General features: G+C 47.2%; 1 protein-coding gene across 26 annotated transcripts in view; it reads right to left on the bottom strand.

The window, feature by feature from the left end:
- SLC39A11 (solute carrier family 39 member 11) overlaps positions 1 to 24,666 on the bottom strand; it is a 467,051-nt gene that overhangs the window by 82,444 nt on the left and 359,941 nt on the right. For 23 of the 26 annotated variants that reach the window (XR_010115566.1, XM_063617439.1, XM_055243870.2 and 20 more), the window contains one exon: positions 4,307 to 4,376. Coding sequence is in view for 25 of the 26 variants with exons in the window: in XM_063617439.1 (XP_063473509.1) it covers positions 4,307 to 4,376 (70 nt within the window). In the remaining variant the exon portion in view is untranslated. Of the gene's footprint in view, positions 1 to 4,306; positions 4,377 to 5,418; positions 6,071 to 21,803; positions 22,705 to 24,666 lie in introns of those variants that run through there. The other 3 variants (XM_063617458.1, XM_063617457.1, XM_063617451.1) reach the window with 3 other exon arrangements.

Here is a 24,666-nt window from a genome sequence, read left to right as displayed (position 1 = left end):
TGGGATTATAGGCGTGAGCCACCGCACCTGGCCACGTGCATTACTTTTAACTACACTATACAGTGTATTCAGATTTCACTAGTTCTTCCCTAATGTCTCTTTTCTGTACAAAGATCCCATCTAGAACAGCACCTTGCATTTAGTCTCCTTCGTCTTCTCTGGACTGTTTCTTAGACTTCCCTTGTTTTGGGACCATCTTGGCAGTTTTGAGGAGGGCTGGTCAGGTATTTTGTCCCTCAGTTCGGGTCTGTCTGATGCATTTCTCCTGCAGTTTTATTATTTCTAGTTTTGTGAGTGCTATCTTTCCTGTGCAGTGGCATGTTTCCCTATGTGGTTTGTCTCTATTTTATTTTCTATTTGAGTGTAAGTGTAACTGTACTTAAGAGTCCCCCTCCTTGCCCCCAGGCATCTGGTGTGGCTGGTTAGTGGAAGAGTTAGGGCTTTGTGTAGGTAAGGACTTTATGTTTGTTCCTGCTAGAGCCTGAAAGATTTCTATTATCCTAGGCCAGTATTTATGTTCTTTATTTGAGGTTTCTGGTACAAGATAGAGTATAAAAGTTTGTACCTTACATCCTTTTGTGATGCAGGTCTAGGGTTTTCCTATCCTGCACATCGTTTACTACGCCCTATACCCAGTCTCTCTGTCCAAGACCCTGGAAAGAGGACAAGCTGCACATGCAAGTTCCTGGTCCAGTGGGTGGAGTTTTACAGTCCCTTTTACACAAGGCAATGCCTACAAGCCCTGGCCTTTAGGCTGAGCTGTTTCAGTTCCCCGACATCCAAGGGCAAGGCCACGGCTCCATCCACTCTATGGGCATGAGGTCCAACCCTCAGTCCTCTGAACCTCTATGACGATCTGAAACCACCTACCACGGTGTCTTTGATTTTTCCCTTTATTTCTAGCATCTGGCATTTCTTTCTCCTTAGTCCTTGGCTGTGTAGTAAAAACCATGTTTACTAGTTTGTTTGTTTGTTTGTGGTGGGACATCCATGTCAGCTGATCTCATCATGTTACTGGAAGTACTAGTGACAAATGTTCAGCTTCTTGGAAGAGTTTTTTCATACAAATTGTGTTTTCTGCAATGACTAGCACAATATGGGACATATACCAGTACTCACTAAAGAACGGGTGCATGAATGAATGAATGCATGAATGAGTGGAGGCCAGGACTGCTCAGAAGATAGCTAAGCATCTGCAGCCTCCAAAGAGATTGGACTGGCTGAGTCTGGGAGACTCTGGGCAGGCAGGCACTGGTGCACAGTCCCTCTGCCTGGCACTCTGTGTCACAGTGGTCCTGGCCTCATGCAGCCTTATTCAATGCTGAGGACCACGTGATTTCACCAATGGCTCATCCAACAGGGTTGCCTGTTCACTTTCTACTTTCATCATCTTGCAGTGTCAGTGCCTTTCCTTTACCCTCTTGAAAGAGGGAACTGAGAATGAGTGTGGGTGGATTTAGTGCAGTCGATCAAGCCAAAGTCTCATCCTGGATCACAGGTGTCGTCTAAGGCAAGATACTGCCTTGGTGTATGAACCCCATAGCAGCCTGTTTCTGCAGGGCTGGCTTCTCTGGACTCTACACACAAGCACAGATGCTGGTTCGAAAGCCCCAGCATTATAAGACAACTGGAAGCTGCAGCCCTTGACCTCCTTGTGTCAACAGGCACAACACTGGCCCCGACCTGCTACTGGTTGAGCATTCTACAGCCTTGCAGGGTGGCAGGCTCTGCCTGTCCAGGCTATAGTTCAGCACGTACCTTTCCCTCTTGGCTACTCAAGTGGGAAGTCCTCACTCTCCACTACCCTCTAGTCTCTATCCTCCCATGAAATCCTATGTGTAGTGTGAACTAAAGGCAGAGAAAGCTAACAAGCCTTGGCCCAGGGGCTGTTCTACATCTTGCCACCCAAGAAGAAGAGGGCAGACATTTAGAAAGGAGGGAATCACAAACTCTACACGTTTTTCAAAGTGGGGAGAATGAGCTGAAGGGTCTGCTTGAGGGAATGTTCTTCCCTTGTTCCTTCTCTGCAGCCTGCAATACTCTGCGGACATAGTGGCAATGGCAGCAGAGCTCCGTCATTCCTGCCCCTCAGGCTGTGACAATAATGGGTCAGGTGTGGGGGCATATGGGCCCTCCAGTGATGCTTGTATAGCAGAGGGTCTCGTGAGGCTGAAGACACCGAGGCCTGCTGCCCCGACTCCACCCCAGTTAGAGGATCCTGTCGCAGGCTTTTATAACTCAGAGAGAATCTGTTTGGTCCAGATAAGGGAGGAGCTGAGTTGGAAATATTTTTGCTCCACTTTCTTCCAAAATACTTACAAAGATTGGCAGAAAGTGCAGGTGACAGAACAGAAGAACACTGGAGTTGACACGATGATGTCGTGGGGGACGTGGTGCCACCAGACAGAGAGCCTGGCCTGTGCGTTCCATGCCTGGGGCACAGCTGTCACTTGCTGGGCACAGACCTTCTGCAGCGTGTGCTCTGGGAGGACTTGGCCTTTGAATGTTTATAAGGTCAGACCCTCTGGGCTCTTCAGCCCCATGGATACTGCTTGACTCTGAAGTCTCTTGTCATCTAGTGGAGTCAGGATCAAAACTGCTGTGCCAGGGGCAGAAGAGCTACATGCCCCCACCCCAGGCCCCGTGCTTAGAAAAGCAGTCTGCAGGGTGTGACGAGTCATCATTAGCCCTTGTTTTGGGTGACATTTCTTACATTCTAAAGGCTCTGCCCTCCTTGTCTACCATCTCATGTAATTTTCACCATGGGCGTCATTTTAATGAATGACTTGGGAGTCTGAGAGGCAGGAATATGAAGTTGAGAACAAGAAAAGTTTTGCCCTAGAACATTCCAGCCCATGCACAAATTCGGGGCTTCATGGAGCAGGCACGCCTCTTAACACACAGCCTTAGAATTCAGCCACCAGCAATGACTACATTTAACACACAGGGGCTCCACTTCAGCTGGGGAAACAGATGCAAGGAAGTGGCCTGAACACAGTCCTCAGGGCGCATAAACAGGCCCCACGCAGGCTTGGTAACCGGGGAAGGATGGAAAAGGGGCTATGTGAGAAATTTGTTTCTGACAGTCACGACCAATGGGTGCAGGAGGGAGTGCTATTTCCTTGGGGGAGTCAGGGAGAATATTTTGGGACTGCATCAGTCTGAAGACAGTGAATGAGCTACAGGAGTGATAAACCAGTCGCCCTTGAGCCACTGCACTGAGTTATGTTCTAAAATAATTGTGGATTCAAGTACCTTTAGATAGTGCGCATGCTGTTTAAAGTTCGCCTTATTCCTCATGGTTCCCAGCTGTCTTCACCTGACTGTGTCCACCCATTTTGATGATCTTTTAGTCCCCTGAAGCCACTTGAGTTTGCTGCCCTCAGACAGAAGGCTCCACCCTGCAGAGTGTGGCATTTATGGCTTTGTGGGCCTGGGTGGACCATGGAGACCACACCTGCACGACGTCTAACAGCGTGTGATCCAAAGGCTGTGACCTTACCTATGCCCCATTTATTTTCAGGCAGGTAGAATAGCCAAGAATTTACAAGGCCCAGTGCTTGTGTATGGAAGGTGAGGGAAAATGAGGCATTGTGAGTGACGGCAGGGTTGGCTTGGTCAACTGGGTACAGCAGTGACAGGGAACCCTGGAGGAGGGGCAGGTTCTACATGACAGCAGATGGAGAAATATAGGAACATATTCAGGACGAAAGACTCGGCTGGAGCTTGACTTGGGTATCATCAGTACACACAAGGAAAATAAAGTCACAAGAATGGAGAAGACTGCCCAGAAATGGTGTGTTCAGTGAGAAGGAAGGATGCTCTAGATACAGGTCCCCAGGAACATCACCTCTTAAGAACAGGCCATAGGATGAGAAGCCCACCACCAAAGGGCCTTTCCAGGAGCAGGTGGAAAGACAGAGGGAAACCAGGAGAGCCCAGCATCAAGAAAGACAAAGGGAGGACTTCAAAAAGCAAAGGCCTGAAGAGTGTCAGCAGCTGCCTTTGTTTTTTGTCATCAGTTTCACACCTTTGAAGTGCTTAGAGTACAGTTTGCAATTCTATCCACGCTTTGTTTTCAAAATGATCATCACCCACTTAATAGCTCATTTGAAAGACTCCTCTCTCAGGAGACTCCTCTCTCAGGGATGGCCTTCACCAGACCCCATGCGGCCTCCATCAGTCTTGGTCCTGTGGGGCTGGGGTGCTGAACAATAATGCACAGACAGCCCACCCAGGTGACACGCACACCCGGAGCACCCCTGGATGCAGAACCATGCTCTAGGGTACCAGGGTGCTGGCTTACCTGGCACTCTCAAAGGTAGCAGATGCCGTCTTTTCTATAGCCCCAAATCCAACTCCAACAGCAAGACCCTCTGAAATAGATGTAAGAAAAGCAAGAGGGGTTAGGAATATTTCCCCATACGGAACATCATCATCACTGCCACCGCGTCAAGTAGGACTGCATAAGGCTGCCAGTCACAGAGAATCATCGTAACAGCAGCTTACACCCAGGGAAACTAAGGCATGGGGGCCAAATGGCTGCTGTCTGCTTCTCTATAGCCTGCAACCTAGGAATGATTTTTGTATTTTTTAAGTAATTGAAAAAAACAGAGACTATTTTGTGACACATGAAAATTATATAAAATTTGGCCAGGCATGGTGGCTCATGCCTGTAATGCCAGCACTCTGGGAGGTCGAGGCAGGCAGATCACCTGAGGTCAGGAGTTCGAGATGGTCAACATGGTGAAATCCCATCTCTACTAAAAATACAAAAGTTAGCAGGGCGTGATGGCACACACCTGTATTCCCAGCTACTCGAGAGGCTGAGGCAGGAGAATCACTTGAATACAGGAGGCGGAGGTTGCAGGGAGCCAAAAGCGTGCCACTGCACTCCGGCCTGGGTGACAAAGTGAGACTCTGTCTCAATAAAAAAAAAAAAAAAGAAAGAAAATTACATAAAATTCAAATTTGAGTGTCTGTAAATGAAGTTTACATTACAATGAGCCATGCTCATTGGCTGACGAATTGTTTATGGCTGGTTTCATAGTACATTAGCACAGTTGAGTAGTTGGGACAGAAACTGTATGGCCCGAAACCTAAAATATTTACTATCTGGACCTTTCATAACCCCTGGCCTAAACACACAGGGCTTTATTTATTAGTTCATGCAACAGAAAGTCCAAGGTTGATATGGCAGCCCAATGATGTCACTGCAGACACAGGCATCTTTAGTTTTCCTTTTTTTTTTTTCTTCATTCTCACCATCAGGTCCTCATAGTTGCAAAGTTACTGTGCTACCTCCAGGCATCTCAATTACATCCTAGGCAAGAAGAAAGTAGAAAGGTAGAAATCTTTCTTTATCAAGTCTTTGTCTCGTTACTTTGGAAGGAACGCCTTTCCCGGCATCCTTCATACCTCTTTGGCCAGAACAGGAGCAAATGCCCATCCCTGGATCTGTTGCAGCCTCAGGCCCCAAATACTGAGACTCCAGGACCAATTGAGGCCAGTCTTGATCCCTCTCTGGGGCTGGGGAAGAGTCTACCCTGCCCATGCTCCCTGAAATCAAGGGAGCCGCCATCCGGATAAACTGGGGTCTTGTCAGCAGGAAAGGAGGAGAGGTGGTACGATCACCACCACCAGCATGCATTTTTATATGACTGCTCTTTGAAGAACTTTCCAGTTTTCAAAGGAACCACTCTCAAATGGTGCAGACAGATGCGGTTTATACTGATGGGGTGGCTGGAGTCGAGCGTGCAGCGTGGGGCTAGACAAGATGGGTGTTCACGTCCTTTCCTGTGCTACACGGGCTTGCCAACTTCACCACCCACTCGCCTAGGGATCAGATGTGGGAGGATGATGCTGGTCTGCATGTATCTGATGGAGCAGCGAGGGTCACAGAAGGAAATGGACCTGACCCAGTGGCCGTGGACCAAAGGAGTGGAAGCACAGCGTCAGGACGCTTCTGACATCTGTGAAGAGGGCGATGATTCCCCTCGATCCAAACATGAAGGAGAACTACTGAATTACCACCACTGTTCAGGAGCAAGGCCAAGGGCTTTGGGGGTCAAATTCGAACTTTTCTTCAAGAAGAGGGAAGATATAAAAATCTACTGAGTGAGAGGAACTCGTTTTCTTTTGATTCATTGTCTCTTACTACAGCCCATTTCTTCCTTGTGTCCTGTCTGTTTGAAGTGGGTCCAGGATGCTGGAATTGTGACACTGACTCCAGGAGACACCTGGGGACAAGAAGGCAGCAGAGATTTATCCCATGTTCAGGTGAAAGTGCTCACCTGTGATGCAGTCTGGCTCAACAAGAGACTGCAATGGGGTCTGGAGCCCAAAGATCCTGCTAAGGAATAAGCTGTTCTTTTTTTTTGCCTAATTTTACCCTTTGTGCTTGATATCCTGAGGGGTCCTGATGGGATTGCTATGATCACTGTAAGCTGCAGGTTGAGAATGTGGAATTTTTATTTTTATTTTTTAGATGGAGTATCACTCTGTTGCCCAGGCTGGACTGCAGCGGTGTGATCTTGGCTCACTGCAACCTCCACCTCCTGGGTTCAAGTGATTCTCCTGCCTCAGCCTCCCAAGTAGCGGGACTACAGGCACGCGCCACCATGCCCAGCCAATTTTTGTACTTTTAGTAGAGACGGGGTTTCACCGTGTTGGCGGGGCTGGTCTTGAACTCCTGACCTCAAGTGATCTGTCTGCCTCAGCCTCCCAAAGTGCTGGGATTACAGGCATGAGCCACTGCACCCAGTGAGAATTTGGGATTCTGATTCCCTACCAGGTATCTTTCCACTTATAAGAATTTTTATAACAACCAATGTCAGGACACAGAGTCCTAGGACAACAGAGGTGGAGGAAACCCCAGGGATCAGCCACTGTGACTCTTGGGCCACTGTCAGATTCAGAAGCCAGGTAGTCAGAGGGAGGTCTTTCCGAAACCAGACAGCAGCATCAGGCCTTCTGGGCCTAGCCTCTCAGCATGCACGTGCACACCCTAGCAGCCCACAGCGAAGGCTCCAAAACCCTCCCTTTAACAGCTCTGAGGCTGAAGGTGGCTGGCTGGAGTCAGCACCACCAGAGAAACCAGGCTTTAAAATTGATACACATTTTAAAAAATTATTTTTTATTTATAGCTGGCCCTTGAACAATGCAGGGATTGGGGCGCCAATCCCTTGTGCAGTTGAAAACCCACATATAACTTTAAACTCCCCCAGAAACATTACTAATAGTCTAATATTGACCTTACCAAGAACATAAAGTCAACTGACACATATTTTGTGTGCTACATATATTATATATGGTATTCTTACAAGAAAGGAGGCTAGATAACACTTCTTATATTCTTACAGTAAAGCAAGCTAGATAGAATTTCCTTTTTTTTTTTGAGACGGAGTCTCTGTCGCCCAGGCTGGAGTGCAGTGGCGCCATTTCGGCTCACTGCAAGCTCCACCTCCTGGGTTCACACCATTCTCCTGCCTCAGCCTCCCGAGTGGCTGGGACTATAGGCACCTGCCACCATGCCCAGCTAATTTTTTGTATTTTTTAGTAGAGACAGGGTTTCACACCGTGTTAGCCAGGATGGTCTCGATCTCCTGACCTCGTGATCTGCCCGCCTCGGCCTCCCAAAGTGCTGGGATTACGGGTGTGAGCCACCACGCCCGACCAGAATTTCTTCATGTTAAGAAAATCATAAGGAAGAGAAAATACATTTAAAGTGCTGTACTGTATTTATCAAGACCATATGTTTACATTGTCTGTTTATAAAGAGGAGTTGTGTGCCTGAAATGGCAGGCACCCACAGCTGCAGACCTCAAACTATGGTACATATCAAGCAAGTTCATTTTTTCTTATAACGTCATGACTTTTTTCTGCTTCTTGGGAGCACTTCCAGCATCCCTAATGGTACTTTGTATGGGTCCCATGGTGTTATTCAAGGTTTACGGTATTGCACTAAACATGATGAAAACTACGTAAGAACTGAGAGAGATCACTTTTTACGGTAATATGCAATTCACTGCAGAGATGAACTGCTCATGAGGAGATGCTCAGGGTCACAAGGCCTTTTTTTTATTTTTATTTTTTATTTTTATTTGGGACGGAGTTTCGCTGTTGTCGCTCAGGCTGGAGTGCAATGGTGCAATCTTGGCTCACCGCAACCTCTGCCTTCTGGGTTCAAGCAATTCTCCTGCCTCAGCCTCCTGAGTAGCTGGGATTACAGGTGTGCGCCACCATGCCTGGCTAATTTTGTATTTTTAGTAGAGACGGGGTTTCTCCATGTTGCTCAGGCTAGCCTCGAACTCCTGACCTCAGGTGATCTGCCTGCTTTGGCCTCCCAAAGTGCTGGGATTACAGGCGTGAGCCACCGCGCCCCACCCAACAAGGACTTTTAAGCAGACACCTGCAAAACTTGAGCTCACTGCAACAGCAACAGGAGGTGGCTACAAAATTGTTACAGTAGTACAGTGGGCTGTAGTTAATTCTATGTAGTTATGACTTAATATTGTATCATTTAAAAAATGTTTTAATTTTTTAAAAAGTTTTTCATAGAGATGGTCTCACTAAGTTGTCCAGGCTGATCTTGAACTCCTAGCCTCAAGCGATCCTCCTGCCTCAGCCTCTCAAAGTGCTGAGATTGCAGGCTTAACACTGCATCTTTATGTTTGCTTACATTTCTCTTCATTGTGAGTGGCACCATATATGATCTGTGTTTGTGGGTATAATTTTTGATAAATTTTAACTTTTTATAATAGATTTGTGTATTTTTACAGTAATCAATGATAAACTAGACTAGTATCGACACATATATTTCACTGCAGGTATAAGGCTTATAGACCAGTGTCTAGCATAGAAAGGGCCACCAGTCCCCCATTTCCCGAGGCAAAGAATCACAGAGAGATTAAGGTCTTGAAGACGAGGCCTAATTTGGTGCCTAGAGGCCTAACGTGGAGCACTAGTATTTGCATTAAAATGACTAAATCGAATATAGGTAGGAGCTGTCACCTCCAGTCCACAGATCAGAGAGGGAAGGTGATGAGAGCTGGTCTGAGAGACACAGGTGGGTTCTGAGTCCGAGAGCCAGGGTGTTGGTTCTTCATCACTCCAGGAGTAGATATGATGAAAGCCACAACTCAAGTATCAGAAAGGGGTGTGGATCCATGTTCAATATTTTAAGGTTTGCCTGATGGATGCAACATCATCAAAAAGAGGTTGGCAAGAATGAGTACCCAGCCGGGCACGGTAGCTCCCGCGCCTGTAATCCCAGTACTTTGGGAGGCCGAGGTGGGCGAATTGCTTGAGGTCAGGAGCTCAAGATCAGACTGGCCAACATGGTGAAACCTCGTCTCTACTAAAAACACAAAAAATTAGCTGGGCATGGTGGCTCACACCTTTAATCCCAGCTACTAGGGAGGCTGAGGCAGGAGAATCACTTGAACCCGGAAGGCAGAGGTTGCAGTGAGCCAAGACCGCGCCATTGCACTCCAGCCTGGGCGACAGCTGGGGCGACAGTGTGAGACTCCATCTCAAAAAAAAAAAAAAAAGAAAAGAGTATCCTACATGAGGTGCCTGACATTGGTGAGAGCTGAATTTCAGGGCAGGCTGCGATGGGTATACCTAAGGGTTTCTGACACCCTTTCCATTAGGGAGGAGGCAGCCTCGTTTGTGCAGCCCGAGTCGTGGGAGCTACCTGTGTCCAAGGTCATGAGAATATGAACTTCGAGAACATCTGACCTGCTGCCACCTGGCCAGTGTCCTGCCTTTGAGGAGTCCAGTATTTACAAGCCTGCTGTTCTCAACCTTGTTTGGCACTAACACACCCGAGACCATCAGTAACGGTGGGTCTGCAAGGCACAGATCTTCGTGATCTCGGCTCACTGCAACCTCCGCCTCCCGTGCTCAAGCGATTCTCCAGCCTATGTAGCTGGGATTCTCCCAAGTAGCTGGGACTACAGGCTCCTGCCACCACGCCCAGCTAATTTTTGTATTTTTAGGAGAGATGGGGTTTCGCCATGTTGGCCAGGCTGGTCTTGAACTCCTGACCTCAAGCGATCTGCCTGCCTCGGCCTCCCAGAGTGCTGGGATTACAGGTGTGAGCCACTGCACCTGGCCTCACGCATTTTTGAGAAACACAAATGTTCAGACCACATCACCTGACATTTATGGGCATTGGTAATGAGTGGATGGGAAAGGGCACCTGTACAGGGTAGCTTAAGAAGTGCAATCACCTTGGTTTGGCAGAGCCCGCTGCTGGGGCAGAAATGGCCCCCTCAGAGGTGCTATGGGGACATTCTTCTCTTCCTGCCAGACTATGCTCCCTGGGATGTGCGCCCAGCTGTCAGATCATCTCAGCATGAAAGGGGCTTCTAAATAGGATACGGTTGTTTCAGGGTGGTCAGACCAGGAGTACGAACTCCAGGGCTGTCATTCCCCTTGTTCTGGACTTGACCCAGACCTCATGGCAGCTCATGAATGCATTCCTCTTGGGTGGTTTTCTCACAGGGGATTCCTTCTGGGCTCACAGGCTAACTAAAAGCTCAATCTTTCCCTGTATGCTGTTGTGAAGCCACCATTCTCCATCCTGTGCCTCTACCATTAATTCTTTGTCTCTTAGGGCATTACGTGGATGTCACTAAATCTCTTTGTTCCACGCCATTTGTTCTCCAGCTGGGCCTCCGGTTTAAGCACTCATAGTATCAGTTCTAGAAGTTATAGCCAGAAGAAGTCTAGAAAATGTCAACGCAAAGGCCACGCAGAAAATAAGTGGTGATGCTATGACTTTTCCTCCTTGATTTAAAAAAGTAATTTAAATTAAGATAAGCATATGACATATTTATAAATAAATAACCATTTATTAAGTGGAGGCTTAATAAATATTAAACACAGCCACTGCCACCACCACTGCCACCACCAACAAACCCCAAAGGTGGAGAAATGACGAGTTATGGGATGGCTTATTCATTTCCATCTCCCCTAAAGACAGAGTAAGAGAAAAATGACTTAAATTACAGTTAGATGGATTCAGGCAAGAGGCAAAAATTTGCTTGAGAGAGGAGGGCTTTGAAACATATGATAAAGAAACTGAAGGAAGGTCAAGGGCATCCTCGGCATGAGGAGTGTTCTCTGAAGCTGGGAGCTACTCCTCAATCAGGGATGACTGGGATGGGGAGAGAAGGTGGGTTAGGAAGAACAGGGCAGGTAGCCTCATAATATCCCTCAGGCCAGATGACACTTCACCAGTAAATACGGGCTCAGTTCTAGGAGCAAGGCTGAACATCCACATGTACATTCCCAGGTCCCAAAAGACACTCATTAAAAGACAGAAAATTAACCACATTGAGGGGCCAGGTGTGGTGGCTCACGCCTGTAATCCCAACAATTTGGCAGGCTGAGGCAGGAAGATCTCTTGAGCCCAGTTCAAGACCAGCCTGGGCAACATAGCAAGACCCCATCTCTACAAAAAATTTAAAAATTGGCCGGGCACAGTGGCTCACGCCTATAATCCCAGCACTTTGGGAGGCCGAGGCAGGTGGATCACAAGGTCAGGAGATCGAGACCACGGTGAAACCCCATCTCTACTAAAAATACAAAAAATTAGCCAGGCATGGTGGTGGGCGCCTGTAGTCCCAGCTACTTGGAAGGCTAAGGCAGGAGAATGGCGTGAACCTGGGAGGCGGAGACTGCAGTGAGCAGAGATCATGCCACTGCACTCCAGCCTGGACGACAGAGCAAGACTCTGTCTCAAAAAAAAAAAAAAATTGGTTGGGTGTGGTGGTGTGCACCTGTAGTCCCAGCTACTAGGGAGGATGAGCAGGGAGGATCACTTGAGGCCAAGAGTTTGAGACAAGCCAGGACAACATAGTGAAACCCTGTCCCTACCACACACAAAAAAATTGGCTGGGTGTGGTGGCATGAACCTGTGCTACTAGCAACTCAGGAGGCTGAAGAGGGAGGATCGTTTGAGCCAGAAGGTCAAGGCTGCAGTGAGCTATGATCGCACCACTGCACTTCAGCCTGGGTGACAGAGTGAGACTCTGTCTCTAATTTAATAAACAAAACTAAAAACAAAACATGTTGAAACATCTATTGCTGGAGTGGACAATGGGGGCCTTGGGGACAGGGTGTGCCCACCTCCAGCTGCATCAGGAGCCTCTGAGGTGCTGGACAAGCTCAGATCTATTTAATTTTTCCTTTTGAGACAGAGTCTCACTGTGTCACCCAGGCTGGAGCCCAGTGGTGCAATCTCAGTTCACTGCAACTTCCGCCTCCCAAGTAGCTGGGACTACAGGTGCACACCACTGCACCCGGCTAATTTTTGTATTTTTAGTAGAGACGTGGTTTCACCACGTTGGCCAAGCTGGTCTTGAACTCCTGACCTCAGATGATATGCCCACCTCGGCCTCCCAAAGTGCTGGAATTACAGGCGTGAGCCACCGCACCTGGCCAAGGACAAGCTCAGCTTTGATTCCTTGTCTGTCCCAGCATGTCTGGGAACTGTCACTAAACTGGGAGAGGACAACACACTAGGGACGGGAGCCATGTCACGTAACACTGCAGCAGGGATTTCCTGGCCACAGTCTATCAGGAGAGCCGACGCACAGGCTTAGACACAGCACGGGGCAGGGCTGCCATCTTCATTCTCACTCTGAGCCCTAAAACTTAGCTGAGCCTTCTGGGGAGACCAGCTGGCTGGTGATGTGCTGATAACCCTGCATGGCCTGTCTGTGGTTGCAAAGGTCTAGCAGGAAGCAAAACCAAGAAGGCAGGAACTCTGATCATATTACACAATTATTAAACCAAATGTTAGTAGAACCAGCCAGCTATTATTGCCAAGGAGTCCCTGTGGAGTCTGTTAGAGGCTGTATAAAGGATGGAAATTTACCAACTTATTTTCTTGAAGAAGTAGTTTGATGCAGTTTTCTAGTGTGAATTACTAATCCTGCTATTCATATTGGAAAAAGATACATGTGGGGAAAGATGAAAAATAGAGATGTTCTAGAAAAGTTGACTTTAAATCAAATTCTTATCAATAAGGCTGGGTGCAGTGGCTCACATCTGTAATCCCAGCACTTTGGGAGGCCGAGGCGGGTAGATCACCTGAGGTCAGGAGTTCAAGACTAGCCTGGCCAACATGGGGAAACCCCATCTCTCCTAAAAATACAAAAATTAGCTGGGCGTGGTGGCGGGAGCTACTTGGGAGAATCCCAGCTACTTAGGCTGGAGAATCGCTTGAACACGGGAGGCGGAGGTTGTAGTGAGCCGAGATCGCGCCATTGCCCTCCAGCCTGGGCAATAGAAGAAGACTCCATCTCAAAAAAAATAAAAAAAAAATTCTTATCAATAAAGTCATATCCTACTGTTTATTAAGAAATATTGACAATTGAAGATACTCTAACATGAATCCCCCTTGTAACTAAAATAACTACTTCCTAATTAATGTTGACAAGTGTGCTTTTTCGGCATATCCGATTGTTTCACGTTGGGATTCCTCTGAACAGTGACAGACCCAGAAAATGCTATTCTCCAGTCATGGCTGCCGACTTAGAGTTGAGCCTGACTCCAGCAGACTGCAGAGACACAGGCAGTGCCTCGTTTGTTTGACTGAAGACAGACAGCCACATCTTCAAACAACAGGTGAAGGCATCTTGTTAAACACCCACATCTCGGAGTCAATTTCAATTTGCTTTAGTTCTCAATAACCAGACAAAGATCAGATCTCTGTGTTTCCTCAGAGAAAAAGGGAGAGAATGCCTATACTGGCATGGAAGATTCCGAGCTGTTCCAACCAACAAGCTCCGTGTCACGCCCAGATGTACGCCTCTAGCCAACTCCCCCTGACCTTGCACCACGGTCGTCCACATCTGGGTTTGTCCTGAATCTATAGAAGTATCTCTGCAGGGCCAAGGACAGACCAGGTGCGGGAGGGGGACCAGAAAGGGCACCGCAGTCTACTCTCCGGGCCTCTTTCTGCCGAGCTGAGCACACGCAGTTGTTGGTTTTTATTTATTTATTTAATGAATAATTGCTCATAACCAAGGGAGTTGTTAGTTTTGAGGTCAAGGGACTGAGCAGAAGCAAAGAGACAGGTCAGGTAGGTTCTGACTCACTGGGGGAACCTGCCGTCAGGAGAGCTGCCATCTTGGAAGACACAAAAACCCAAGATTCCCTCTGCTTTGCCCAGCAGGGAATTATCATGAAATCCCTGTGCCCCTTGAGTGGGGAGGGCTGCTATCTGTTGCTCCCAAAGCCTCTGTTCCACCAATGAAGCCGTGGTGCAGAAAAGCTCGCAACCCTGTAGCAAAGTTCCTTGACTCCGAAGTCAGAGCCTCACCAATCACCTGGCCACTGGGCTTCCTCTCTCTACGTCCAAAGTCCACGGCAGGCAGGCAAGTGTCTGGATCTGACAGATTCACTGTATGAAAGTGGACAGGGTTATGTTCTGGGGAATCTTGTATGTTCACCACAAATTCCTCTGGGAGGCTTAGAAAGCAGGGACAACCTAAGCAGCTCTGTAAATATGAGGACACAGGATGAAGGAAGCACGAGGCAACGAGTAGCGTGGTCAGAAGCAAATTATTTTTCCCAAGACAAGCCTCTCCTGTGATAAGTGGGCCCTGGGCAGCAGAGGTGGGCAGGCTCTCTGGTACCCTTGGGAAACCGAGGCTACAGATGGAGGCTTTGCTAAGTGCCACCCCACCCTAGTCAGTGGGAGCAGTCCCCAGCCCCACACCTGCACACCAAAGGCAGGAGGTCTCTAATCACTGGTCAAAGGGATCTCTCTGCCTGATCCTACGAAAATGCTGCCTCTGAGGTGGGTGGACCATTCTAGGAGGAAGAGGGGAAAGCATGGCTGAAAGCACCTCTATGACTCCAGGCTCAGATTCGTAAAACACTAGATGGAAGTCGTACCAGGAATTCGGCCACACATTCCTCCTGGCTGGGAAGGCCTGCAGCTGAGAGCACACGCACAAAGAGACACAGGCTCCATTGGCCCAGCCTCTCACCTGGCTCATGAAAAGATCAATGCCGGGAGTTCTTCACAAAGAGACTGGGGATTCCTGGGGCACAAGGCACAAGCCAGATGGGTCGGGGAATCAGGTGAACCTCTGCAGCAGGTGGGTAGCGTCCATTCTGTGCCCCTTGGGAGCCAAGAGAGTCACTCTGGGAATTATCCCACAAGAGGGTCTCACATCCCCAGGAGGTGGATGGCCACTGATCGCTGCTATTCCTCCCCCCAGTTCACATGAAGAGGTCGTGCAGTCTGGGTCCCAGGTCAAAGGGAAAGGCAGCCTAGGGCCAGACGCCTCGGAACCACAACTACATCACCTGTGATTGAAGCCTCACCCCACCCCACAGGCCGTACATGGGTATCATAAACTCTAGCACACGCTTGACTATGGAACACCTCTGGAGGTGGGGTGGGGGGTGGGGAGGACTTATTTATGTTTTTGTAATTTGTGTGTTCTTGAGGGCCTAAAAAAATTGGAGGAAAGGAATTTTTTTTTTTTAATTCCCTTGGAGGACTTTTGAGCAAAATTAGACTCTGGCAGTTCCTTCAGGATGATGAATAACCTAAGATACAGGTTCATTTATCACTACCCATATGTGATTCCCACCAAAGTATTTCTAAAATCCAGGTAAGAAAAAGATTCTGAAGTCTCAGATCACTAGTATGTTTTGCTACATGGAGGGCAGGCAGCACACCACAACGTATGTATCCAAGGGAGGGAGGGGCATTTTTTCCTACAAGCAGCAGTATTTCAATGTTAATGGAGGGGAAAAAAATAACTGCCTGCCTTACACATCCCAGTTCAGCAATTGCCGGTTTCAGGTGTCAGACGACAGCCTGTGGGCGCCTTGGGGTGGGCCCCGTGTGGTCACGGCCTTGTTGGTCATGCCAAGATGATGTCTGAGAAACTGGCATTATGGCTTAGCTCAAAGAGAAGGCTGGAGGCTGTGCATCCTGGCTCACGCCTATAATCCCAGAACTTTGGGAGGCCGAGGCAGGAGGATCACCTGAGGTCAGGAGTTCAAGACCAGCCTGGCCAACATGGCCAAAACTGCGCCTCTACTAAAAATACAAAAATTAGACGTGCGTGGTGGTGGGCACCTGTAATCCCAGCTACTTGGGAGGCTGAGGAATGAAAATCACTTGAGCCCAGAAGGCGGAGGTTGCAGCGAGCTAAGATCACACCACTGTACTCCAGCCTGGGTGACTCCGTCTCAAAACAAAAAAGTGAGTGTACAATATTGGTGTGCTAACATATGATTCTCTATATAATCATGTTGCTATATGAAGGTAAGGAAAAACAATCCTAAGGCTTCAAACTCTTCGCATTTGAAGAAGACCGTTCTAAGAATCGTGGCCCCCATCCTCTCATCGTCCAGGTTTTAATTAGGTTCTTTCCTTCCTTCCTCCCTTTCTTATGACCATTTTTAATTGTGATAAATATGAATGAATAGCATGTAATTGAGCATCTTCCTCATTTTTAAGTGTACATTCATTGGCATTAAGTCCAATCACACTGTTGTACAGCCATCACCACCACCAACCATCTCCAGAGCTCTTTGTTTTTTTTGGAGACAGTGTGTTGCTTTGTCGCCCAGGCTGGAGTGCAATGGCATGATGTCAGCTCACTGCAATCTTTGCCTCCTGGATTCAAGCGATTCTTGTGCCTCAGCGACCCCAGTAGCTGGGAGTACAGCCATGCATCACTATGCCTGGCTAATTTTGTATTTTTGGTAGAGACAGGGTTTTGTTATGGTGGCTAGGCTGGTCTCGAACCCCTGGCCTCGAGTGATCCACCTGCCTTGGCCTCCCAGAGTGTTGGGATTACAGGTATGAGCCACTGCACCTGGCTCCAGAGCTCTTTCCATCCTGCATAATTGAAACTCTCCACCCACTGAACCCAGATCTCCATTCCTCCTCCTCCTCCCTCCCACAGCCCCTGGCAACCATCCTTCTACTTCCTGCCTCTGTGACACTGACTCCTCAGGTGTCTCGCAGAAGAGGACTCACACAGTATCTGTGATGCCCTCTTTCTTATGTCATATTATCCCCTTGTGTCCCTTCTTCATTTTGTCAGGGGGCCTCCTACGGGATGCGTGGGTGATAAACTTCTGAACCCTTACACAGAGAAGAAAAATTTTGATTTTTCTCTGTGACTTAATAGCTTGACTTGAAAATGCTACATCCCAAGTTACCTCTCCTTAATATCTTTTTTCTGTTTTTCCTTTCTTAAGATGGAGTCTCGCCCTGTTACCCGGGCTGGAGAGCAGTGGCGCGATCTTGGCCTACTGCAGCCTCTGCCTCCCGGGTTCCAGCAATTCTCCTGCCTCAGCCTCCCAGATAGCTGGGATTACAGGCATGCACCACCACACCCAGCTAATTTTTGTATTTTTAGTAGAGATGGGGTTTCACCATGTTGGCCAGGCTGGTCTCGAACTCCTGACCTCAGATGATCTGCCTGCCTCAGCCTCCCAAAGTGCTAGGATTACAGGTGTGAGCCACCATGCCCGGGCCTTAATATCTTTTTTCTTTTTATTTATTTTAAAGACAGGGTCTCACTCTATTGCCTCAGCTGGTCTCTAACTCCTGGGCTCAAGTGATCCTCCCGCCTTGGCCTCCCAAAGTGCTGGGATTACAGGCATGAGCCGTGGTTCGTGGTCTGCTCAATGTCTTAAGGGTATTGTTCCATCATCTTCCAGTATCTGCTGCTGCTACTGAAAAGTTTGATGCTAATACCATTCTCATTTCCTTGTATTTAAGAAGACTTTTCTCTCTGGAAGCTCTCAACAATTTCATCTTTGTTTCTGGAGTCTTTGTTGGTGGTGGTGTTGTTTTGGTTTTTGAGGAGATAGGTCTCACTCTGTGGCCCGGGCAGGAGTGCAATGGTGCTATCATAGCTCACTGCAGCCTTGACCTCCTGGGCCCAACCAATCTTCCCACCTCAGCCTCTTGAGTAGCTGGGACCACAGATGCATGCCACCATGCCCAGCTAATTTATTTTTAGTTTTTGTAGAGACTGTGTCTCCATATGTTGCCCAGGCTGGTCTTGAACTCCTGGACTGAAGTGACCCTCCAACCTCGGTCTCCCAAAGTGCTGGGATTACAGGCATGAGCCACTGCTTGTTTTCAGAATTTTGAGATTCATCAAGATATGTCTGAGTGGCGTATTTTCTCCATTCCCACTATTCAGCATTAGGTGGGTCCTTTAAATCTCCAAGGTTGTGCTTTTTTTCAGCTCAGGAAAAATTTCCCCACATGCCTGCACTCATACCTTACATCTTCGACTTTGTGTCTGGGAACTGGAGAATCGTCTTCTACTTAACCTTCCAGATAATCAGCTTGGCCTTTCATTCAGAATATTCTAATGAATCTATCTATTTAACTTTCCAAAAGAATTCTGGCAATTATACGATATGATTAATTTTCAAGGACTCTTTCTTATTCTCTGATTATTCATTTTTATCACAGTCAGTTGTTGCTTTATGAGCATGATAAATATACTCTTTAATCTCCAGCTGAACATACCACTTTGAATTTTTATGTTCTTCTGTCTCCTGGGCTCCCTGTTTTCTCCAGGGTAGGTTGTCCTACTTACTTCAGTCCCTTTTTCTCATTCTCTGGGTTTTTCTCAGGTGTCTGGGGATCTGTTACCTTCAGAGCACATCCGGGGAGGCGGGCCGACATTGACGATAGTTGGAAAGGGCATTCTCCAGGGTTGTACAAGTCTGTTTCCCTAACAGGCCTCCCTGACAACTCTGAAATTTATTTCAAAGTATTTCCTTAAAGAACTATAAGTAGAACTACCACTGGATCCAGCAATCCCACTACTGGATATCTACCCAGAGGAAAAGTCATTATACAAAAAAAAAAAAAATCCTGCACACACGTTTATAGCAGCACAATTCACAATGGCAAAAATGTGGAACCAGCCCAAATGCCCATCAATCAATGAGTGGATAAAGAAACTGTGATATGTATATATATATATACACACACAGTGGAATACTACTCAGCCATAAAAAGGAATGAATTAATGGCATTTGCAGCAACCTGGATGGGATTGGAGACTATTATTCTAAGTGAAGTAACTCAGGAATGGAAAACCAAATATCATATGTTCTCACTCATAAGTGGGAGCTAAGCTGTGAGGATGCAAAGGCATACAAATGATACAATGGACTTTGGGGACTTGGGAAAGGGTGGGAAGGGGGTGAGGGATAAAAGACTACAAATTGGGTTCAGTGCATACTGCTTGGGTAGTGGGTGCCCAAAAAGCTCACAAATCACCCCTAAAGAACTTACTCATGTAACCAAACACTGTGGCTTCCCCAAAAACCTATGGAAATGTTTTAAAAAATTAATTGAAAGCTTAAAAAAAAAGATTATAGCTTCAACTTAGCAGTTGGGCTACAGACGATGAGGAAGGATGAAAGAAGAGAGGGAAAGAGTGTGGGAATCATAAAGGTAGGTGCTGTGGGTGTATAGATTCCACCATTACAGCACTGGAATGATGGGACAGTAGATTCCTTATGTGGCTCCCTCCTAAGCAGAAAACACCAGGGGTGCCAGGCAGCAGCCAGGGTGACACATGCCAGGAGCAAGTAGCAGGAAGTACAGAGCCAACCTTGGGAGCAGACCAATGCTCACACACGCAGGGTGCAGTGATGGTGCAGAGAAAAGGAGTGTGTGCAGGTGTGGTTTCAGACACGTACAGGAATGCAGTGATGGTGTGAGCAAAAGGGAGTGTGCACATGCGAGCATGCCCGTGTGAGTGTGCATGCACATACACAAATTCCCACACAAGCATGCACAGAAAGAGACTTGGAGATGGCCTTCTAAACACACAAAAAGAAAAGTCTAAATCAGTCTCTTCAGTCCTGAAACACTAGACCATCCTTACACGAAACCTGCCTTTTTGTATCCACAGGACAGCCCTAACAATTAGGCAGGGCCAGTGTGTCACGGGGACACTCCCAGGACTGGTCTCTGATTAGGAATGTCAAGCTCAGGGTGGCCCACGAACAGGGATGCTGAGGAAGGGGAGAGAACTGCTAAGAGCTGGTTTGAAACTGGCTTTCAAACAGCTGCTGGGGTCACAGATGTGAAATGAGGAAAGGTCTGTAAATTTGTCTGGAAATGAAGGAAACCTTTATAAGTAAAGCGTTAGTGAAGACATGGATGAAAGTCAGATTGCAAAGGAGTGAAGAAGGGAAATGAAGTCGGGAAGCAAAGGCCATACAGCAATGGAGGGACTGGGCAGAGAAGGTGGAGCAAGTTAGGGCTAAGCCTGTCAGGAGCAAGCAACAGTGTCGTTAAAACCCACAAACAAAAGCAGGAAACGCCGATGCCAGGGGAGTTGGGAGGATGACCATGGGTCTCCATAGACACTGGCAACAGGTCAACGACAGCCGACAATCAAGGTACCACCCAGCAAGGGTGCAGGCAAGATGATCTCATAAATCACTGCAAAACACTTGGTAAATTTAAAGTCCGGCATAAATGCCAAATATAAATAAATTACGCAACTCAGGAAGCAAGGTGCTCTAAGCCTAGAGGCATTCTTTTAATTAATGTCAGATTTGATCCAAGACATTCCCAGGATAGATAGGCAGGCAGGTGCTCAGAGAATCCTGCCCTGTGGGTCTGGCCTCCTCCCTGACAGGCTTCACCACCAGACCCCAAATTTCAGGACACACGGTGCTTCTCTCCTCAGCTGCCGCCACGTGGAATCTGCTCTCCCTGCTGGTAGGTGCAACCCTGTGATTCCTGGGAGGGAGATGCCAAACTGAACTGGGGTAGCTCTAGAGAGCCGGGAGCTAAGAGTTGGCTGATATTAGAGGGGAATGAGCCACACAAAGGTTGATGCTGTTCCAATCCCAATACGGGTCAACGTTTGAAACTGGAGGTTAGCACCTCACACCCATGAGGATGGCTACTCTCGAGAGATCAAAAACATGACAAGTGTTGGCAAGGATGTGGAAGACACTGGCACCCTTGAGCACTGTTGCTGGGAATGAAAAATGGCACAGCCAGTGTGGAAAACAGTTTGGTGGCTCCTCAAAAAATTAAAAATAGAATTACCATATGGTGATAGCAGTTGTGACGTCCCTGAGGTTCCATTTTCTGTCTCTGCCAAATATTTCTGTTATGGGAAGTCCTGATTCACAAGGAGGTAGCAATTCTACTTCTGGATACATACCTCAAAGCACTGAAAGCAGGGTCTCAAAGAGATACTTGCCTACCTATGTTTACAGCAGCACTATTCACAGCAGCTCAAACCTGGAAGCAACCCAAGTGTCTATGGATGGATGAACAGATAAGCAAAATGTGGTATATCCACACAATGGAATATTATACTGCCTTAAAAAGGCATAATCCCAGCACTTTGGGAGGCCGAGGCAGGAGAATCACAAGGTCAGGAGATCGAGACCATCCTGGCTAACTCAGTGAAACCCCGTCTCTACTGAAAATACAAAAAGTTAGCCAGGCCTGATGGTGGGCACCTGTGGTCCCAGCTACTCGGGAGGCTGAGGCAGGAGAATGGCATGAACCCGAGAGGCGGAGCTTGCAGTGAGCCGAGATTGCGCCACTGCACTCCAGCCTGGGCGAAAGAGCGAGACTCCACCTCAAAAAAAAAAAAAAAAAAAAAAGGAAGGAAATGCTGACACATGCTATAACATGGCTGAACCTTGAGAATATTATGCTAAGTGAAGTAAGCCAATCACAAAAAGACGAATACTATATGATTCCACTTACCTGAAGTACTTAGTCAAATGCATAAAGACAGAGAGTAGAATGGTGGTGGCCAGAAGCTGGGGGAAGCGGGCATGTGGATACTGTTTAATGGGTACAGAGTTTCCATTTTACAAGATGGAAAGAATTCTGGAGGTGGATGGTGGTGATGGTTGCACAACATTATAAATGTATTTAACACTCCAAAACTACAGCCTTACAAATGGTTAAGATAGTAATATTGTTACGAATATTTTATCACAATTAAAACATTTGGGGAGAAAACAAACTAAAATGAAGGCTAAGTATTAAAAGTGGTGCAATGGCCAGGCGCAGTGGCTCATGCCTGTAATCTCAGCACTTAGGGAGACGGACGCGCGTGGATCATGAGGTCAGGAGTTTGAGACCAGCTTGGCCAACATGGTGAAACCCAGTCTCTGCTAGGAAACAAACAAACAAACAAACAAACAAAAAAAAACAAAAATTAGCCAGGCATGGTAGCGGGTGCCTGTAATCCCAGTTACTCGGGAGGCTGAGGCAGGAGAATCGCTTGAAACCGGAAGGCGGAGGTTGCAGTGAGCTGAGATCACGCCACTGCACTCCAGCCTGGGAGACAAAGCAAAACTCCGTCTCAATAAATAAAGAAAGAAAGAAAAGAAAAGAAAAAGAAAAGTGGTTCAAGGTTCAAGGCCTGAAGTGGGAGGTCGCACTAAACTCTTAGGGGTAAGAACAGGTAAGACCCAATTCAAGTGAAGACAGGAATCACATGAGCCAGGACATGAATTTGACTCAATGACCCTGAAGATGGCGGCCCCCTAGGATGCTGTGATGACTTGGTTGAGTTTTTCCTTCAGAGCTGCTCCCAGTTACTTCCTGGTGGTGGGGAAGGTGGGTGCTGAATCTCTCCCATGCTCTCCATCACTGTTGAGTAAGGATGGTCCAGGGGTTGGGGCTGCCTATGGTCAAGAAGACAGTTTGGGTTGTGGGATGGCGTTTTGTCCCCCAGGGCAATGAAACTTGCCTTATGCCACCATTAGTGGCAGGCACTCCCACCGTGAGGCCTTTGCCCATGCCATCACTCTATTCTCTGTCTGGCACATTTTTTTTTTAATCCCTTCCTGCCTACTTGTCTTCCCCTGGTCACTGGCTCCTCATGCTTCATTTCTCAGTCTGGAAGTCCTCTCCTCCAGGCAGCCATCGCTGGCTCCCTAGTCTGGGTTAGGATTTCTGTTAGATATTCTCACCTTATTGTATGTTTGCTGCGTGTATCCACCATGGTGTCCCCTGGATCTAGACCAGGCCTGGGGACCTAGGAGGTGCTCAGTTAGTATTTTGTTTTTTTGTTTTTGTTTTGTTTTTTTTTTGAGATAGAGTCTCACTCTGTCTCCCAGGCTGGAGTGCAGTGGCGTGATCTCGGCTTACTGCAACCTCCACCTCCTGGGTTCAAGTGATTCTCCTGCCTCAGCCTGCCCAGTAGCTGGTACAACAGTTTTGTGCCATCATGCCTGGCTAATTTTTATATTTTTAGTAGAGATGGGGTTTCACCATGTTGGCCAGGCTGGTTTGGAACTCCTGACCTCAGGTGATCCACTCACCTCAGCCTCCCAAAGTGCTGGGATTATAAATGTGAGCCACTGCTCCCAGTTTTTAGTTAGTATTTATTGAATAAGTAAAGTTAATCATGGATTGGATCAATCAGTCAATCAAAGATAATGATTATAAGAAATGTCTGGAAGACATGGTCAAGAAGGAGTTTAATAAAAATGTGACAACAAGATAATACTTGGTTACTTTAATTGCAATCTCTAGCTACGTGTGGCATGCACTGGCAGTTCCCCTATTCAATCAACATTCCCTCCTTATCCTTTTTAACAGAATTCTCATTCTGTTCGGTATTGAAATGTGCCTGGCTAAAAATATTCAGTTCCCCCATCTTTCTTGTGGCAGGAGGTAGCCCATTGTCATAGTTCAGGCCAGTGATACCACAGTTGAGGGTTTCCAGGGAAGTCTTTCCTTCCCTAATATAGACTCCAACCCATCCTGAAGAAAGGTTAAAAAAGAGAGATCCTTTTCTTTTTCTTGCCTGGAACATGGGTGGGATTCTTGGAACCATGAACTACTGGGAAGGTCAGGAGATAAACAATGGCAAAGGCTTCTTCACTTGGTCACTTGAGCAGCCCAGAACTGACAGCCACCTGGACTTCACACTGTGTGAGACACAGAAATCCCCACCTGTGGAAGCCACAGCTGCCCAGATCGGTTGATACTTGCAGCCAGAGTGTTCCTAACTTGTATACGCCAATCGGAACATTTTACACAGGACTGAGATGACCCATGGATGACAGCAATTATAAATAATCTTGGAGACAGCCTGGCTAACATGGCAAAACCCTGTCTCTACTAAAACCACAAAAATTAGCCAGGCGTGGTGGATGCCTGTAATCCTAGCTACCCAGGAGGCTGAGGCAGGAGAATCACTTGAACCCGGGAGGCGGAGGTTGCAGTGAGCCGAGATCGTGTCATTGCACTCCAACCTGGGCAACAGAGTGAGATTTCATCTAAAAATAATAATAATAATGATAATAATAATAATAAATAATCTTGGAAAAAAAATTACAGAAAATAATACAGATACCAGATAGCAGAAAATGGCTGGATTTTTGATATGCAGAAAAGATGATAGACTATATAAACCAAATAAATGTTTTTTTGTGGAGCCAAAAAGAAATCAAGGAGAGGTCATTAAAAGTCTGGCTCATGAATTTCTAAAACAGACAAAAGAGCAAAGGAACAGAAGTGGTGATTAAGAGAAACCAGGGTGGATTCATTAATAATAACTCACTTCAAACAAACTACAAAATTCTTTTGATTGAATTTTAACTAGTAGAGCAGGAGAATACAAAGGATTCTTAAAAATC

This window comes from Symphalangus syndactylus, chromosome 14 (genome assembly GCF_028878055.3).
Source record: "Symphalangus syndactylus isolate Jambi chromosome 14, NHGRI_mSymSyn1-v2.1_pri, whole genome shotgun sequence".
NCBI classification, from domain to species: Eukaryota; Metazoa; Chordata; class Mammalia; order Primates; family Hylobatidae; genus Symphalangus; species Symphalangus syndactylus.
This window is presented reverse-complemented; position numbering and strand designations above follow the sequence as displayed.